At 38.0% G+C, this 20,498-nt stretch overlaps 1 protein-coding gene and 1 long non-coding RNA gene across 2 annotated transcripts; one reads left to right on the forward strand and one right to left on the reverse strand.

The window, feature by feature from the left end:
* The first annotated feature begins 8,610 nt into the window (after positions 1-8,610).
* LOC147494263 (uncharacterized) lies at positions 8,611-11,154 on the forward strand. The gene is made up of 4 exons (XR_015198822.1): positions 8,611-8,757; positions 8,856-8,928; positions 9,331-9,404; positions 10,773-11,154. It is a non-coding gene; the product is annotated as an uncharacterized LOC147494263 (long non-coding RNA).
* A 7,306-nt stretch (positions 11,155-18,460) lies between these two features.
* On the reverse strand, positions 18,461-20,463 carry LOC147494264 (shaggy-related protein kinase epsilon-like). The gene is made up of 6 exons (XM_086568088.1): positions 20,434-20,463; positions 20,304-20,345; positions 19,604-19,678; positions 19,424-19,480; positions 19,203-19,343; positions 18,461-18,574 (listed from the first exon to the last, which is right to left on the reverse strand). Exons 1-6 carry the CDS (start codon positions 20,461-20,463, stop codon positions 18,461-18,463), a joined length of 459 nt encoding a protein of 152 aa, XP_086424214.1.
* Positions 20,464-20,498: the final 35 nt, after the last annotated feature.

Consider the following 20,498-nt stretch of genomic DNA (forward strand, 5'->3'; position numbering starts at 1 on the left):
AGACAAAGTCAGCGACATCGGACTTCAGTGTCTGCACGTTCTCTGGAATTTGCAAACGAAGGAGTATAATTTCTGCATCCTTGATTTAATTTTGAATGTGATTAGAGGAGTGGGAAAGAGCCTGGCGCCTCTTCCCGTATTGATCACTAAGATTATGCTCTCATTTAGAGCCGTCGCTAGATCTGCTCCTATTAAGATCAAATTGCCTTCTAATCCAAGTATTTATAAGGAATGCATTCAAAAGACTTGGCCGTTGTCTGCAGAGAAGGAAGTTGAGTCGGATAATGTAGGGGAAGATATGACATGGTTGGTTGAGGATAATTTTGATAGTCATACTTCTAATTTAGAACGATTGATAATGCTGCAAACTGGGTTGCGATGCAGTTATCATATCTGTGAAGATATTAGACATAGACAAATTGTACTTCGAAATAAGCAAACGAACCTTCAGACGATAGTTGAAATGCTCGTAAAGGGTCAGGACGATATCTTGTCTAACATGGAGGTTATCCACAATAATCACCAAGCCCAGTATGCCGTACTCAAGACTGAGATGGAAGCACAGCGCTTGTTCAGGATAGAGATGCTACGACGCATGCCACTCGTGGATGAGTCTGTCTCAGCTGAGTCTGAGAGGCATGAGCATCGTCGCCGCAGGCCAGATGGCTCAAGCCATTCGTCACCACAGAGCCAGTCTCCATCTCAGGGACCATCTTCTTCACACGCCTAGGTGTTCACCATCAGTTGTGTCCTTTAATTACATTGTTTTTATTGTTTTCTTAGTGGAATTTTATTTCAGTAGTTAGATTTGAGTATTAAGTTGTTTGTTTTACATTGCTTGGATTTCATATTATTTTAATATAAATTATTTTTATCATCTTTCGTATAGTTGTCTTGGAAGTAAAAGTTGAAAATTAGGCCGATACCGGCATACCTATGAGTTTTTGTAGTGGTAGCATGATATGTAGGAGAGTTTAGAAGTTACTGTTCTAAACCAAGTAAAAGATACCAGGGTTGTTAGGAAATCAAAACAATGGTTAGTTTCGGTTTTAGGGGCTTGGCGGTTTTCTATTTCCTCGAAATTGCCTTAAAACAATTTGGCAATTTGCCGATTCGCTTTGGAAACCCGAACCTATTTAAACTTCCATCATACTACACTCACAACACACACTACACACACCACAATCATCTTTCACTTTTCACTCCAACCTTTTTTCTTGTTTTCTTAGAAACTCACTTTCTGCACCTCTGGCCGCCGCTTTTAAGACTCATCTGCCAGAGCCGCCCTATTATATTATAGAAATCGAAAAATCCCTAGAGCGCCCCACGCTAAGAAGATGACCAGCTCATACACCGGAAATCGAAAAAATCACCGAAGCGCCCAGCTTCAAGTAGAGCGCGACCAGCTAAAAACATCTGTAATTTCAAAACCAAAGAGCGACTCATCTTATCTGGCAGCGCCAGCGCCTCCCAAGAAATCACGAAATTTTCGATTTTCCGAGGTTCTTCCGTGTTTTCGCAGCTTTTCTACAAGTAGTGTTGAGATGACACCACCTATAGTGATTCCCGAACAGTCTTTTGAAGACTTGATGGGAACCTATACCTATGGAGCATCGTTCAAGCGAAATGATCGTGCAATTAGGATGGCGGCATCTTCTGGTGAGTGATGACGATTCTTTTTCACCTAAGCTAACTGAATTCTTCTATAATAATATTACTTTTTTTTGTACCCAAGAAGGAGAACAAAAATTTTCCCTTACTATTGATGGTACGACTATGGAATTCAATAAACACTTGATAGCTTTGGTTTCGGGATTGCCATTACCTGACCCTATGCACACGTGGGGATATATGACAGATAACTCATACCTATATGAATATGCCTATTTCCATGAGTATTATGGGGGAGGGGTATTTCGTATCATGGACCAAGACCAATATAACATCGCCTCGAACGAGTAGCCTATCACTGAATGTAGGCATGACCATGTTGTTCATCATGATGAACATTCTAGGGAACGGGAGTTTACTTACGCCAATAATACCGCCGGGTGACGTTTTCCTTGCTTTAGGCGAGGGACGTCGTGGTATGACATTCCCCGAAGTTTTAGTTGCTACTCTGGCGAGCCCATACCTTGAGGCATAAGTACCTTCTTATGCCCGTCTTGGTTTGTCGCCTTACGCGGCGCTTGCTTACCCGTGATTCTCGTACATACGCATTACCGTGATTGGGAAAGGGTAGAAATCATGAGACCCACCAATCGTGGTGGTAAGATCATTCCGAGCCATGACTTGGTCGGGATGGCAGGTGCAACCACATTTGGTTGCTCCTTACACCCCATCGGACCAAATAACACTAGAGAGGTTAGCACTAGTTGATGATACACCCAAAGGCGTGGCGGCAAGTTGTTATGGCATGGCAGGGATCGCGAAAGAACCTCATATAGAAGAGGAGGATGACCGAATAGATGTTGGGGTGCGGGTAAGTTTTAGTTAAGTTAGTGTCCGCTTATGTCCCAAGCAATTTAATTCTGTTAACCCCATAATGGGTGGAACTCTTATAGTGTTCAGGCGTCGGTTTTATTTCCTATATTAGTATGCTTCTAACATTGTTTTGCGGATGTTTCAATTTCCCGTTTCAATGGTATTTTTCCTACCCTCTTTATTTAAATGCTTTGAGGACAAAGCATGCTTTTGTTTGGGGGCATAGAAACACGTGTAATTAAGACATCCGTAGGATAAAGATATGTATAATGTGCACTTGTTTTCTAGTTAAAATTTTGAAAATTCAAAAATATAAATAAAAAAAAAAAAAAATATGCTATACACTTAGGAATATTGGTATTGTTTTCTTCCTCCATGCTCTTAACAATCTAGAAGTCTCACGTAGCTGTTGCATCAGAATAATTGTTAGAAACTTAGGTTAATATGTATGTAATAATCTTTGCATCTATCTATAAATTTATTACATGAGTATCTATGATTGCTAGCAGTAAGTTTCTGAAATCTAGGCTAGAGTACTTATTCTACAAATCCTATGAGAATATAGCCTAAAGCCTTATATGAGCGTAACATTTGAGAAATGACACAAGGGAGAAGTAAAATCCGGATAGAGAAATCACACGTCCACTTGCTTGATCACTAAACCATATCCTAAGCGAGAATTTAGGCCGCTCTTTGGATCGATATAGCCAGAAATTCAAACCTATGAATTATGTTCCACTAGTCGCCCCTCTGAGCCTTTCTTTAGCCTTCCATAAACCACAATTCCTTTACCCTGTTACAAAAACAAAACAAAATAAAAAATCAACCTACCCAATTTAGAATAAGTCTGAGAATAGAATGAGGAAGAAAGAAGAAGAGAAAAACCTGTGTAAACAAAAATTAGTTAGTTGCTTCAGAAAATAAAGAAAAGAAGTTTCCATCCAAAGAAAGAAAAAAAAAAAAAAAAAAAAAAAAAAAAAAAAAAAAAAACTCCAAAAAAAAAAAAAAAAAAAAAAAAAAAAAAAAAAAAAAAAAAAAAAAAAAAAAAAAAAAAATATATATATATATATATATATATATATATATATATATATATATATATATATATATATATATATACGGATGGAAACAAAGTGTAGAAGCAAAAGTAATTAACAAGGTTTTCTCTAAGTTACATAATATGAAGACTCTATTATCTCAGACTTGTCCTTTTGAATATCCATTTCCTTCCTTCTTAAACTATCTCCTAATCCCCAACACCTAATAAAGACCTCTAGCTCAATTAGGAATAGGTTAGTGTGATAGTAAGTGGCGGATGTGTTTGATCGACCCGGCTTCCTTGATGTCATTGAGATTAAGGTAAAGTGTGCCCACCGCATTAACCGGAGTAGCAAAACTTGAGTGGAAAAAAATCGAGAGGGTTTTTGTCTTGACATTTATGTGAGGACCTACTTAAAGACGCTTATTCGAAGTTCTCGAAACAAACCTCACTTGAACATTTCATAGTATTACTCATTGTTATATGTTTATTGTAGATGATTGTTTATTATGCATATATTAACTTAGGTTTTTGACTGTTATTCTTATGTAATTGCTAGAGAGATGTATAGATAGTTGAGCATGAATAAGGAAACAATAGTTTTATTTTCTTAGTCGTTTGTAGTATAGATGAAGTTTGTGAGGAGTACCTTCACTAGAAAAAAACTCACGAGGCTATAACTCGTCCACTAGGGAATTCCTAGTGGTTTAAGGCCTTGTTGCATATGGTCAATGCAATCGCACTCTCAAAAAAACGAGAGTAGTTAGAACTCCATTTTTGGTCACTTATTCTAATTTCTCATCTTTGCTTGAGGACAAGCAAAATGCTGTTTGGGGGTGGTTTGATAAGAGCCCAAAACTGTAGTTTTAACCCCTTAATAATCATACTGTTAGACCAATTATGTGAATAATAAGTAAGAGTTAATACTGATTACGTGTTTTTATGCATTTCAGGCTTCAAAGTCCATTATGTGCAGAAACGTGCCACTTTAGCGAGATAAAGGAGCAAATCGTGAGAACTTCCGAATGCCATATCTTTGGACTCAGACATCGGATTGAGGCCTACCTTATGTCAAAACGACCGGCTCGGAAAGAGCTTTCCAATGGTCCAAGCCTTGACCCAATCAGAGGAGCAGAAGTGGACGAAAAGTCTGTGGAAGCCAACTGCAGCTGAAGAGGCCTTTTGGATCGAAATAATGGGGTTTTTGGGCCCGATTCTCGCCCAAAACATGGCTCCAAGCCCATGCACGATTTTGGATCTGAATGTATAAAACAAAAGCTTAGCTCTTTGTTAATGGTAGCTAGTTAGACCTAAATTAAAATATAGAATTATAGATCTAGTTTTATTAATGAAATTAAGTTTTAGTTCCATTTAAATTCTTGTTTTAGATTAAATCTCTGAATCATTGTTCTTGATTGATTAGATAAATAAAATAGATAGTTTGTCAATTTCGAATTTGTCATTTCCATTCTAGATCTAATTTCAATTCTTGTTCCTATTTCATTCCAGCCATTAAGTTAGATTCATTATTGTTCAAATTAAGTAAATCTAAATTTCTTACATTATATGTTTAGTTTAGATTTCATGGGAAATGTTAGATTGATGATTCAAGGCTAAACCTCCATTAGAGGGGTTGATGAAGCCTTGATGAAAACTTAGTTGTTTAGTATAGAAACGTTGTAGCATCTATTCCACTCTAGAAGGTCGGTGTTTAAGCCATGAGAATGGGTGGGCTGACCTCACATGCTAGTTAGTACTTGGTAGAAATGTCATGAACACTAGGGATTAGACTCGAATTCTTGCCGCGGAAAACGTAAGAATCGAGATACCACAATCTGTACTAGGTCATTAAGTTGGATTCGAGGTGGATTCGATTCCCCTCTAATTCCTTTATCTAGAGTCAAACAATAGTATTTCCATAGCATTTGTAGTTAATTTCTAGTAATCATCTTAATTAAGTATCGTGAGTATAATATTTAAGTAAAAGCTCTCATTGACTTAAGAGCGACTAGTTAGACTTAGAAAACAATCCATGCTAGGGAACTAGGAGTGGAACGAACTTCGTACTCCATTTAGTGCAATTCGCATTGAGAGTAGAAGCTTTGATAATCAACACGTAAAAGTTGAGTTCTAGTTTACTTACGTTGTGAAGTCATAGTTCATTTCGTAGGAAAACTATTCATTTTATAGTTATCACTTGGTCAATCCTATGCATGTGCTGATAAGGTTTTTCATGGTCTAACCCATGAAAAACGGGTAACAAATTAAATATATTTGGGGGGATTCAGAAATCCCCCACTGGGTGTGATAGAACGATGCAAGATTTTAGGCTATCGTTCAAGGCTTTATAAAAGTCAGAGAGAGGAGACTCTCTTTCTTCAGCCATTATTTCAGGTAGAGTGTGTCATATATTAGCTAGAGATGTAGTGAGTGGTATACTAGAAAGGCGTGTTTGTTGACGTTGCTGGTTAATTACATTAGGCGTTTTTCTTCGGCCTGACCTTAATCTCATGCAAGGCTAAGACCAATCTTAACTAAACACGACAACACTACAAACAATCCTGATATGCTCTAACAGAAAATGCGAGGTGTGGAAGAAAGAAATACCTGAATGCCTCCTTGCTTCGCTTATGAATAGCGTCTTGTATACGCGTGCTCAGTATGTATAACAAGTTAGAAACACTGAATAAGTTGAAGAAATGGAAGTTTGAACTAACTTGCGGAAATCGGGCATTTTCAGAAGAGGGCGCGGGTCGCACTCCAGTCCAGATCGAAGTCCAGTGATTTGGGCGCGGGTGGCGCTCCAATTTAGCCTACCGAGGGAGCGGTCGCGCTCCGTGTAATCCTGTGAGGAAAATTTCAATTCTGAAATGGATGACCACAGTTAGAATCAAACAAGGGTGGGTGGGTTTAATGGGACTTTGGAAAGACTAAGTATACTAACAAAACAATTTTAAAGGGAACTAAGATGGTAGCGACGCCATTTGATAAAAGTAAAATGAATAGTTTTACCTACGAATAAGTAACGAAACTCAAACGCAAGTAAAACTAAAGCTATACTTTACTAAGTGTTTATAATTATCAAAGATTTTCTACTCTCTATTCTATCGAAATAGAGTTGGAGTAAAAGATTTGTTGCACTCCTAGTTCTTTAGAATTCGCGTTTCCTAAGATTATCAATCTATCCAAAGTTAATGAGAGTTTTACGAAATTATACTACGATGCAAATTATACTAATGAGATAAGATAATTCAACTACAAAATGCTAAATTGATACTATGATAAGGAATTAGGGGGGATTGATTCCGCCTTAACTCGACTTAATTAACTAACGAAGAATCGTTATAATCCGAATTGAACTGCTTTCGCATAACAATTGGTTCTTCCTAATCCCTAGTTGTTCATGGTAATCTCTACCAACTAACATCTAGCATGTGAAACAATCAAACCCATTCTCATGGTGAACTAATCGTTTTCTAGAATGGAATGGAAAATCACAACTATTCTACGCTAACAACAATCAAGCTTTCATCAATGCTTCTTCAACCCCCTCTAATGGAAGTTTAGCCTAGAATCATTATTCTATCATTTCCAATTGAATTTAAACAAGGCATGATATCAAGATTATAACTTTACTATATTGATCTAATCAAGAATTCAAATCTAAAGTAACAACTAAGAAATGATTAACAACTTAAAATTGAATTTAGATCTAAGTAATTTAATAAACCAAAACTGAAATCACTAACTACTTTTATTAATCTAATGAAGGAATAACAATAATTCAATCATCTAAATTAAAACAAGGTAATAGAAACTAATTAATTGAATGTAAAAACTAGATCTAGAACTATTCTCTAATGGCTACTTCCTACCTAAAACTAATTATTTCTTAAGAATTAAGTCTTTTGTCTTGAAATGGAGGAGACAAGATCCACATTTTCGAGCATGGGTTGAGGAGCCATATTTTGGGCCGGAAAATCGAGCCTAAAACCCAATTTCTTCAGTCCATAGAGGCCTTTTCAGCTGGATTTTGTTTCAACAAACTTTTTGTCCACTTTTGCTCCTCTGATTGGGTCAAAGTTTGGACCATTGGAAAGCTCTTTCCAAGATGGTCATTTTGACATAAGGTAGGCCCATTTCTGAGGTCTGAGCCCAAGGATACGGTCTCCAGAAGTTCTGCTGACTTTTGTGTGTTGTTTCTGTCCGCGTTGACTTTGATTTTTCAACTTTGACCGGGCTTTACAAAGGCTTTTTCTCCTTGAATCTTGGCCTTTAATCACAGAACTTCTTAGCTGTAAAGGCCTGAAATATTATTAAGGGTAATTTTGTAAATTTCATATCAACTCTAGGGTCGGTTATGTAAATTGGTTGTCGGGTTTATTTTTCAAACGTACGTAACTTAAGGAAACTTAACTCCGACTCATAAGTCGCGTTAGGTAAGCGACCCATATGCAAAAAAATTTGATAAAATGCCGGTTAGCGGTTGTCATGCGTCTTGAAAAGGCACGAAGTTACCGATTCTGTGAGAGTGGGTTATTGTATAGCCTGCGGTGAGATAGAATATAGAAGACTAAATTTAGCGGGATGGGCGAAAAATAATCAAGACGCTAAGTCGAATTAGTGGGGGTTAGGAGTCTAAGTAGGACGTTAAGGCTAATTATGATATATTGGGCTTGGGCCCAAATATATCGGCCCAAATTGAAACCAAAATCGCGAAACAGAAAAAAATCGCACTTCATCTTCCTCAATTCGCACCTTTTAAAACCCTAGGAGAGAGAAACTCCATTCTTCCCCAAATTCAGTGATTCAAACCAACAATTTAAACATCCAAACCTTAGAAATCGTGAATTCGAGTGTGGAGATGCAAGAACTCTTGGAATTTAGGTCGAATCGAAAGAAAGAGGTGAGTCGCGATTTATATATATGTGCTGATTTGATTTAAATTGTTGATGGAATCGATATCTCGATTTTAATTGAGTGTATTAGGGTGTTGAAGGTCGGCAAGAGATGGACGAGCCGGAGTGGAGTGAAACAGATGGTGTAGCCGAAATTCTTGGATTTATCGTCTGCTTGCCGCCGGTGGGTTTAATGGTTTCAAACAACTAGTTTAAACTCGATAGTGATAGATTGTGATGTATTGATGGAGATATCGAACGGGGGTGTGGTATTTCGGCAGTAGCAGTTGGAGTAGCTAGTGCATTCGAGCATACCGAAGAAAATCGCGGCGACAGGTGAGTAGTTCCTCTCCAATCGATAGTGTAAACTTGATTTCGACTTGATAGGAGTGTATGGAGGGAATTAATTGAATAGGGGTGTTTGATGTCGGCAGTAGCTCGGTTTGGAGAAGGAGAGCTGCGATTTTGGTGGAGCAGCAAGCTAGGAGTGATTTTGTGGCTGACTTGGTAAGAATTTGATTATTCAATCCAATTTCGAGCAATTCATGTTGATTTATAACTGTTTAAGACTTGAATGAGTAATGAGTGAGGGATAAAGAACACCCCGATATTATTGTTAGAGTTAATATGAATCGAAGGGCGTGGGATTGGTTGTAGTTGAAATTTGGGACTGGAAAGTAGGATGGAATAGGATTGGCGTCGATATGAGGGCCTGCAATGGCCGAAATAGCCGTAGAGACCGTCAGTGACAGTGCCAGAAATGGCCTGTAACTCTGTTAACGGTAGTTAGATAAAAATTTACCCGAACCCAAATTCGTAGTGTCGAGATTCTTCTCGACTTACGTTATATAAGAATTCTCGTTCGTTTGATAACTTCTAATGGTCGACGTATATATATATGATGTGTAGGAGTAAATACGAGGGGATTCGGTTAAGCGGGCTCGATTCGCTAAGTGGGCTTGAGGAGAACGGAGCTTGCTAAGGTAGGAACCTACATACCAATATATAGTCCGCTTATTTTCATGCATGATTTGAGTTGTTTAAAATGTTAAGAAATAGTTTATTATCAACCATGCATGTATATATGATATTCATGTTTTGCATTGTAGTTTTCCTCGATATGAATTAAGTATATGGATAGCTTTCGCGTGAAATGGTTTTCTCAGAAATCGGGGGTAGCGAGGATTGTTTTCTGGTTAAAAGTGAAAAACTGGTTTTGGGGAAAGGTTCGCGTCTCTTGTCTCAGTAAGGAGACAGAGAGATGGATTTTGTAATGCGGGTAAGGATTACCCGGTTGTTTGTAACTAGGTGCGAAGTTCTGGATTGGTCCCGGGATGGTCGTATATTTTTATTTATGATGATTAGCGTTTGGGAATCATCGGTTGTTATTTACTATGATCGCCCGTTTGGGAGTCATAGGTTGTTACGCTTTCGATTTCGGAAATCCAGAACTCACACCTATATAATCAACAGTTTTAAAAGAAAAACTAGATATGTAACTAGAGTATTTGAAAATAATCGGTAATACGAGTATATATATATAGATATTACTATGTTTATCACGAGGAGATTTAGAAAAGGAACTGTGAATTCCTATAAAGAAGGAACTGTTGTCGCATTTCCGGAGACGGCAGTTCGCTCTAGGATTCCAACTGTGGTGTACACCTTTCGAGGTGGTGGGCCACCTTTAAAGGGATGCATCACTGGATGTAGTCCGGGAATTCCTTTTCTACTTTTCTAGATAACCATGCTTGTAGTGTCACCGCTATATGGTGATTAGCTTGAGTGGGGTTACATGTTACCTCGATGAGGTTTAGACGCGAGGAGTGAGAGTTTAGTCCACTCTTGGATGTGTCTCAGGATCCTGAGCAGTCTGCAGTCGTCGAACGGTTGACCACCGTAAGTTAGGTGACAGCCCGTATGGGGTCGTGGTCACAAAGGCCCACCTGAGCCCTAAAAGCTTTGGGGATTTTGTGTGTACGAACACAACAACGGCATTTCATCTCCCTCGCCGAAAAATCAGGAAAACAACGGTGCATGGTTCACACTGGGAAGTACTGAACCGAGATTGCCTGTGACTGGGGCTGAGTACCAGTCGTACCCTCACCATTCTAATAGGATGCAGCGGCCACAATAGTTGTATGATGATTGTGAAAACTCTATTTTATATATCAATGAAGCATGTCAAGAGGATTTCTGCTAGTTAGTGATGTATATATACCTAGTCACAATATTTGAATACTATTATAGAAACCCTGCATGTTTTAAATGTTTTCTATAAGTAAACTATTTATTGGCTATGTGCGTTTCTACTGGGCATAGTTGTTTGCTCATCCTACTTAACATTTCAGACGAGCCAGTTGCGGAGGAGGGTTTCCCTAACCCTAGTGATGACGGGTATGGTGATTTGGGAGGATTTCCCCATGCTTGACAAGAGGCAGAGTCAAGTTTATAGTTTGGACTGTATAGAGATGACCTAGGTTATTCTTTTGCTGTATATAATGAGCCTAGCTCTTTTCCTTTGGTTGTATAGAAAGAAACTAGTTTCTTTTGTTGTATATATAGAGAGCTAGGTCATTTTGATGTAATAATCGTATTTGGCAACAGTTCTCCTTGTTTTGTACTTATATCGTCATATCCCTGTAGTAGTTAGAGTTAAGTGTAGTATATATGGTTGTTGGATGTATGTATGGTTGTTGGAAGGGAATTATAAGATGTCCAGGGTTTATGACAGGTTATGACAGGTTTTTAGGGTTTACGAACGTCGATCAAACAAAGGAAACTCTGCCGAAATTTCGGTAGAATCGGGATAGGTGTCTGCCTCGAGATTCATTCCACGTCCTCGGGATGTGTGTTGGGTCTCGGGGCGTGACATTAGCAACCAACCCTTGCTCCTTTATCTCACCAAAGTGACACATTTCTGCACATAATTGACTTCAATGCCTAAAATACATAAAAGCACATAATCAACATTAACTCTTATTTATTACTCGCATAATTTGTCTAAAAGTATTATTGTTAAAGGGTTAAAACTACAGTTTTGGGCTTTTATCATTTAAGTTTAATACTTACCAAGGGATTAGAGTTTTAATTGCCTTGGGAAGTTCAAGTGTGTGAGACAAGTTGTGGATCATAGCTCACACACTTTGAATCAACTTAGTAATCAACACTCTAAGTCCAATTGACTTTAGTTAATATAGATGATTAATCTAAAACTAGTTAATTAGATTAGTATAATCTTAGTTTAGTTTTAAGTTTGATCCCTTGAAGGCAAAGTTATATAAATTGTCAAAAACCTAACTTGTGGGCTTTTTAAGTGGGCCTTTATTTGTAACTTAAAATAGGGTAAAACTCGAAAGGTTGGGCCTGATTCTCAGATCAAGCGCCAACCGACGTCATCTTCTCCTCAAGTAACGTGTAAGCACGGCTTGAGAGGTAAATTCTAAACCTCCTTGAAGCCCAAGTAAGACGATACTTATGTGTTCAAGCATGCTTACGTGATTGTTTGAAATTTACTTTCCACACTGCAATTTACATTTGTGCATAAGGCTTAACCCGAGCCATAACAACCATTGGGAAGTCATTACCCAATGTAGGTAAATTGGATGCTGCTTGATTCTTGAAAGCCCTAAACCAAAAAAAAATAATTAAAATCAATCAACTATAGCCCAAGTAATCACGCTCCTCCAGAAAAGGACAAAAATATAACCACGAGGATTTAGAGTAATCAGTTACTAGATTCCGGTAGACCAACTACCTTCCTCATTCCCTTTCCCCAGATTCATCATGAGTGAGATTCTTAGTAGTACACCACTTGGTGAAGTGACTGCCTACTCTTATGATACGTGTAGTAGAGTCATCCTAGTTACGCGCCCAACTGTTCCTCTAAACAGGGCATAGTAAAATATAGACCAAAAGCAAAGTTTTCAAAACCCCATACATGCAAAAACGAATTTTGATTGCTTGAGCATACATTGCACCGTTTGCGCATGTTAGGATAGTTTTGGGGTCTTGCTAAAAGTGTATGATACTGCATTCAGGCACTTCTTGTATTAGCAAGAATAAAACTTACTCACGTAGGAGACTTCATCGACCTATACAATCTCATGTTTTTAGTCCTCCATCTGTTAATATGGCTGATGAAGTAGTGCAAGCTGAAGAGCCTCTCTCCAACTTCTACACACCGTTGCAAGATGGTCCTCTATCTTGTATACGACTCACACCACTTACAAGAAATTTTAGGATTCCACCGAACGTGTTCAATCTTCTACCCATCTTCCATGGGTTAGAACACGAGTTACCGTATGAGCATCTACGCTGGATACATGAAGTATGTAATACCTTTCATCATTCGGGCATCACCGGTGATCAGGTTAAGCTACGAGTGTTTCCTTTCACTCTAGCTGGCAAGAGTCACGCTTGGCTTCTCTCACAGAAGGCTGACTCTTTCAATACATGGAAAAAGGTTGTGTTCTCCTTCATAAAGAAGTACTTTCTACCAAAGAAAACATAAGAGATAAGAAGCAAGATACGATTCTTTAGACAGAGTCTGAGTGAGACATTTTCCGAAGCATGGGATAGATTCTCTGACCTACTCCATTCATGTCCTCACCATAAACTAGAAAAATCAACTCTTGTCTAATGTTTCTTCGAAAACCTTCTACCATAACACAAAGTAACCCTCGACATCATGAGTAATGGTAATTTCTTGAATATAGGTGCAACCGAAGAATTAACTTTTCTTGAAAACCAAGCTGAAAAGAGTACCCATTGGGGCAACATAAACAATTCTAGAACATCCCAACCCAGTACATCTAAAGCTAGTGGTATTTTTTAGTTGAAATCAGATCCAGAAATCAAAATCCTAATAGAAACCCTCACAAGAAAGATAGATGCCCTCACAACCAAACAAAAGGACCAAACCTCTCATCCTGTCATGAACGTAAATACCTTATCATGCAATTTTTGTTTAAGCTTAAATCATATAGATGCCACCTATCCCTTTATCACAAACCTATCATCACTTCAGCCAGAAGAAGTATGTGATTTCAATGTACCAAATACACCATAGAGATAACATCCAAACTTCGCATGGACTAATATTCCACAAAACCAAACACCACCAGGTTTCAAAAAACCAATAAATACCTTCAGACAAGGATAAGGACAAGGTACAAGGTACCTATAACAATTAGAACAGAGCATTAGTTCTATCCCAGTTTAACCAGAACTATCAAAACCCACTTATCCACAACCAAAGAGACCTAGTTCTCGTTACACCATCAACTAGGAGTGTAAAAAAAAATCGTTGACCCATCATCTGGTAGGGTACCCGGTCTTCGCCCGCCACCCAAACCCGCACCGACCTAAAAACAGACCCGCCCTGCCCCGCCACTGTTTTTATGCGGTCAGGCTATGGGTGTAGGTTCTATGCTCAAACCCAACCCGTCAAGCCACTTGACCCGTACCGTGTCAAAAGCCGTTAACTCGACCCCGTTAACCCGCACAATTTCAAGACTAACTCTAATATTTTTGTATTTTGTTTATATTTTATTTTAACTTTTGTAGGAATTTGAAAGATATGAACACAAACTTATAAGTTCAACATCAATTTCAAATATTCAAGTTTGAACATTGGGCAAATATCAAAAGTTCAAATTTAACTTTAGAATTTTGGAGAAGATGAATCATTCATCCTTGTATTAATTTCGAATTCTTATTTTAGTTTATATTTTATTGTTTAGTACCATAGATCCTCGCTCCCATCTTCATTTTATCATACTATGAAAAATAATCAATTTACAAATGGTAAATCACGAGAATTTTTTTTCAAATTTACAAATATGGTTTTGGGTTCAAGTTCAAGTTTTTTTTATTTTTGTTTATTTTTTATTGATTGATTCCATTTTTTTTCTCTATGTTGTGAATTGGAAATATATTATTTGCATAATTAGAAAGTTTTTTTTGGGTGAAATTGGGTTAAAATGATAATTTCCACCCGACCGGATGACCATGAAGCCCACCCACCCGTAGGTGACCCAACAGGTGGGTGATGGTGGTATGCGACACTTCAACACTTAGCCCCATCACTATTTGGCCCACAGTTGACCCGGCCAGCCCCGTATTACACCCATACCATCAAGTAGTGTCCAAACAGATAAGCCCACCAAAATAATGCTATCTGTCATGCAACAGCAAACCCAAATCCTATCATCTATGCAACAATATCTGAACTTGTTAGCCCAAGATAAACCCAGAAAGGTGTGTTCCTAGGTCAAGCTATTCCTAATCCTAAACCAACAAACACAGTCTTTGAAACAACAAGTGACGTGAACGAAGCTAGAGCACTAAAAACTATTTCTTAATCATCCCATCTACGATGATTGACTCTTTTTGTTCCGATGTATCCCTTTCCTTTCCATTCCATCTTTCGCTTTCAAGGGATACATCAATAAGGTAACCATACCTCTCCACTTGGAGGGTGTGGTTGTAACTGCCAGAGCCTTATCTCGCATATTCTTTGTAAAACACTTTTTACTTGTCGTTAGAGTAAGTGTGAACCTGTGGAGCGAGTATTCAATTTTTATTTTCTTTATTTTACACTTCTTTTTCAAAAATGTTTGATTTCTTTGTGCTATTAATGATAGATTCTCGATACATCAATAGTGAAGTGATTTTTCAAAATGGGCAATGGATTTCACACAGACCAACCCCTATAACGATGCAATCTAGGGGCGGTTTGAGATTAGCTTTGCTTACTAAGGGTCGCCTATATCACTGAGCTATTTGCCCGGGTAAGGACATTCCATATCTTGCGCAGTAAATCCCCCAACTCGCGTAGCTGAAGCTCTGTTTGTCTAAATTGGGTTTGCCACAGAGCTGACACGAAAGTAGCCTAAGAATATCTGTTATGATTTGTTTTAAAGTAGTAACATCTAGAATCACTGCTTTTAAGTACGAGTTTCTTAAAACATCTCTCCATAGTTTTCAAAACTAGAAGATATAAAAAATGAAAGTTATACGTCCGGAGTAACCAAAATGATATCGGATTAACGTATAATTTTATCTTCTTGGCAAAACCTCTATATGGATAGAGATATATTTTGAATGAAAAAAAAAAAAAAAAAAAAAAAAAAAAAAAACGAGGCGTCTCCAAACGAGAATTAAACAAATATAGTAACCCAAAGTGATACTATTCTTTGTTTAATTCTATCTTTTTGCCTCCGCCTCTCTATTTTGTCTTGAGAATCTGACGTTAAAAGACTCAAAAATTTCCAAAAATTTCAAAAATTTCCTTTCTAAAATTTTTTTCCCCTCTCATTTAAATCTTTTTCCCTTCTAAATCTCTCTCGTTTTTGAAAAAAAAATAAAAAATGTCTTCTGCAGCAAACAAAAACTCTCCACCTAGCAACACTAGATGGATTAGTTTCAATGATCATGTGCAAGCACTTCCTAGAGAATTGTAGCTTAAGATATAAACACATATACCGAAAATCATTCCTGGTTTAGGTAAGAGTTCATATGCACGTAAGAGACGAGCTAAGAGAGGAGGCTAGTGCTTGAATTGTCAAACACCAACTTGCCCCGGTCTTCAACCTCATAATAATTCAGTTTACATAGTCTGCATGTGTTATCCCCCAGTGCATTACGCTCGGTCTAATAGAGTAATTCAGCCATCTGGTTGGGATTAACTTAAGTTTTCAAAAATTTCCAAGTCTTGTGGATCTGACTTTAAACGACCCACCTTTTTAAAAAATTTGTCAAACTTATTTAAAAACCAAAAAAATTAATTAAAATTTTCTTTCTGTTGTCTTTACATATTTTTCTTCAATTCCTGTACAGTTCTTTCCATCATCTATTTCTCATCTACCGTTGGATGTGAGTGTATCATATACCATTACATTGCATTTTCGATGCTGATCGTTTTGGTACCTCATGGTTCAATATTGAACGAGTAACAAAGTGCGGATCGGCTCTAGAAGTTGGTAAGGCACTGAAGACAAGATCGGAATTTCTTGATTCATTTGAGCTTGGGCCAAAATTTTCAAACACGTAAAAGAGGCACGTGTGAGACACATGCCATCAACCCTTTTAGCCTACGCGATCGCCCCTTCCCTTATTCTCCATCCCAAAAATTCCCAACCCTAGCCACCCCACTTAGCTTGCGCCTGCTCTTACTCCACTCACAGTCCCGACCTTACCCCAACATACCACCATACAATTTTTTCATAGCCTTCCCCATTTTCAAACCCCCATTCCAACTCAAAGCCCCTATTTTTCAAATTCCTACTCTAAATGGCTCAATTTCTTAAAATCATGCCGGAGCAAAAATTTCAATACCTCTTCTATTCTGATCTATTTGAAGTGCACTTCAGGGCTGAGATCAGAAGAAGAGGATGGGAGGTTTTGTTGGAAGGTGCGGTTTATTCTCCCTCTCTTACTCTTTCATTTTATAATTGCATGCTTAGAGGGGAGGATGACCGCGTTACGGTTGTTAAGGATGGTCGCTCGCTGGAGCTCACCAAGGAGGTGGTGAGTAGTGTTATAGGGATTCCTCTGAAAGCCTATGTTCAGACGGAACAGTCCCCAGACGGTAAGACCATCGACATGATGATGGTAGAGACACTTCTCAAGGGGGTTAAAAACCCCAAGTCTCACTGTGCTTACCAGAGTTCACTACGAAGGAACCAACTAGCAGTATCTTAGTGGACAGTCTACAACCTGCTAGGCTTGGCCAAACCTTCAGATATAGATAAGGCGATGCTTCATCTTTTATGGGTTTTTCAAGAGCAGAAGAACAATTTCTGCATCATCTCCTTTATCTTCGAGCAACTCTGCAAGCTGAAGAAGATAATTGCCCCTCTATCAGTGTTGGTTACCAAGATCATGCAACACTGAGGGTTCCAAGCACCAGACACCCTAGTGGAGGTCAAGGATGCTACCACATGTCCTATATATGCCCACTGGGTCCAGAAGTCATGGCTTCCACCTGAAGCCAGAGTCACTAATCAAGCATGCCCGACTAAGAAGGTGGATTACTTTGCTGAAGATGCCACTCGGCAGTTCACTTAGCCCATGGATGGAATTCACTTCCTCCATGGAGGCCAGAGGATTCTGCACTCATATATCCACCAGCTAAGGAAAATTTAGGGTAACATCATAGCGTAACGGTGAATATCGAGCGCAATAAAGATACCCTTAGAGAAGAAAGCGGCCAGAGACCTTCCGCCAGAAGAGCGAACGTTTTCAACATAGTGTCACTAGAACACTATAGAGCATCAGAGACGCACTCCCGCGTAGTGATAGACATGCCAAGCCTCGATCACTACAACAGAACAGCACTTTTGTGACGGCTAGGAGGCGTCAAAATTATTTTTTGTGACACCTAGGAGGCATTGGAATTTAGGCGTCTGTGTTGGTGTCAGAAATATTTGTGACGCAAATATGCCGTCACAATTGAAATATTTACTAACGCCTCTACGCCGTCACTAAAATTGTATTACTAACGCCTCCACGCCGTCACTAAATTGGTGTATTGTCGTCACTATTGAACTTTCAAATCCCCCCAAAAACTGGCGTTATAACTTGGCGCCAAAACAAACTAACGCCTCTGTACCGTTAGGAATTATTAATTTGTCTTTTTTTTAGATATACTTACTGACGCCTATATACCGTCAATAATTATAAATTTGTCTTTTTTTTAGAAATGCTTACTGACGCCTGTCAGTCGTCACAAAATATTATTTATTTTTAAAAAAATAATATTTGTTTTTTGTTTTCATCATAATATTTATATTTTTTTTCCCCCTGAAATCGCCTGCATAAATACAACCACATATACCCCAAACACATAATATAATTAAGACTTGACAAACAATTATACATAAGGAAAATCTTAGCCATAACCATCACCAAAATTTGACGAAGTATATATATCACTAAATGAAAAACATTTAAAAGATATAGATGTATGGATATAGCATAATCTACCAACATACTATTTCAATATAATCCCTATACAACAACTCAAGATCACATCCTAAGAAGCAAGAGCATGGGGTCCTTGTCGATTCTCCTGGCGGTCTCGCTCTAAAACATGGACCACTCGACCAAGCCGGGCAGCCTCTGAGATATCCGGTGATGTGCATTTTCCCTTCATAAAAAGAAAAATATTCATTTAAACTATACCTTAGTCAATAGAAGCTAAGGAAGCACTAAAACAAGCTATTGACTAGTCAATATACACGCTAAGGATCCACGGAAGCAACAAAACAAGTCAATAGGATGGTTAGTCTGTCAATGAGCAAAGGCACCCACTACAGCTTTGTCATGGCCATACAGATTTCTGTGCAAATATATGTACAAAATCCAGAATGGGATAAAAATTTATAAAGGAAGTGCCTCAGAATGGCTCAGATACACTAATCACAGCTAAAAATGCGAATCATACAAGAATACCACAAGAAAAGGCTCTAGTTTTGTTTCCTTTCCAAATATATCAAACAATTAATAAAACAGTATGTGGTTCAGAATAAACACTCGGCCAATAAATACCACCAAAAACATCATTTCTCCAAGAGTAGACACAATATTTTTACCCAAAATCAGGAATATGCCAATGTTTTCAGCCCACCCTAGTGTTGAAATTTGGACAAATATCATGTTTAATCCATCAAATTTCCATTAAAGTTGATGTTGCGTACTAAATTGCAAGCAATACATAAGAGGAAAGAAATAACTTTTTTGCCCTTTTTTTTAATCAAGTCAGTAAGTACACAAACCTGTCCAAGGAGAAGCTCAGCTAAGACACATCCAACAGACCACATATCAATGATTGTCGTGTATTCTATAGCTCCAAATATTAGTTCTGGAGCCCTATAATATCTTGAGCATATGTATGATATATTGGGTTCGCCAGGTACCTATATAACAAAAATATCAATGTCAAGCGTTATCATATCATAACCCAGTAGGGCTATAAAACTATTGTTTGACAACTTGCCAACTTCTCTACACTTCCGAAATCACATATCTTAAGCTGACGAGTGTGAGGATTAACCTACAACAAACAGTACTTCAAAGGTCAGACTGGAAACAATTATACCCAGCTAAAACTAACATAAATTGTAGTCAATACACATCCTTTAAAGTAAAGGGTAAACATTGAGGAGCAGAATCTCACCAATAAATTTTGTGGTTTAATGTCACGATGACAAACTCCAATAACACCATGTACATAAGCAAGTGCTCGACATATCTACAAAGCATAAAAATGTTGAACAAATAAATAATATGATAAACAAAAAATTCAACTAAGTGTTAGTATCACTGCATTCAAGTGTTTCTCAGCTTTCAAATAGACATTAAATAAATCATATATATAAAGGTGTATCTTTGAACCATACAAAAGTGTATCCAAAAACTTCTTAGGCAAATATGAGAAATGGAAGTACAATATTTGCAACCAATTCTTATCAAAAAATAAATAAAAATAAAAAAGAAAAAAACAAGAGAGACATTCTTTGCTTACAAGTTACAACCCAAGGAAATCATTATTAAACAAGAAACATGACATGCCATTACCATGTGTGTTGTCCCATCACATCACACGAGCTACCACCTCTATAAAGATAAACTTTGTTCCACATAACCACATAAGCGTCCACATCATAGTCAACCTGGCCGAGGACTAACATCACCAACCCCGCAGGTAACCGACCATAACGAGCGAACGTGACTCTTGAGAAACCGTATCGACCCCATAGAACCAAATAACAATGATGGTGACGATAACAACAATGAACAAAAGTGATCATGGTGTGAATCCAAATTATAATTGCAACCAAACTGAACCAAGTAGCTAGTAAGGAAGCATAACAAACCTGGTTAATATATGGCTCCATTTGATGTAATAACTCATAACCCTGAGTACACAACCAAAGTCGAAGGTTCAATAGCCTAAACATGTTAAAGCTTGCTTACAGTAGAATGCAACAACACTAAATCACCTACCTGTTTGAAGTATCGAAGATGAGCATCCATTGTCCCACTAACGGACTCCAAAATTTATGAATCCA

The sequence above is a fragment of the Coptis chinensis genome, chromosome 6, assembly GCF_015680905.1.
Source record: "Coptis chinensis isolate HL-2020 chromosome 6, ASM1568090v1, whole genome shotgun sequence".
Classification (NCBI taxonomy): domain Eukaryota; kingdom Viridiplantae; phylum Streptophyta; class Magnoliopsida; order Ranunculales; family Ranunculaceae; genus Coptis; species Coptis chinensis.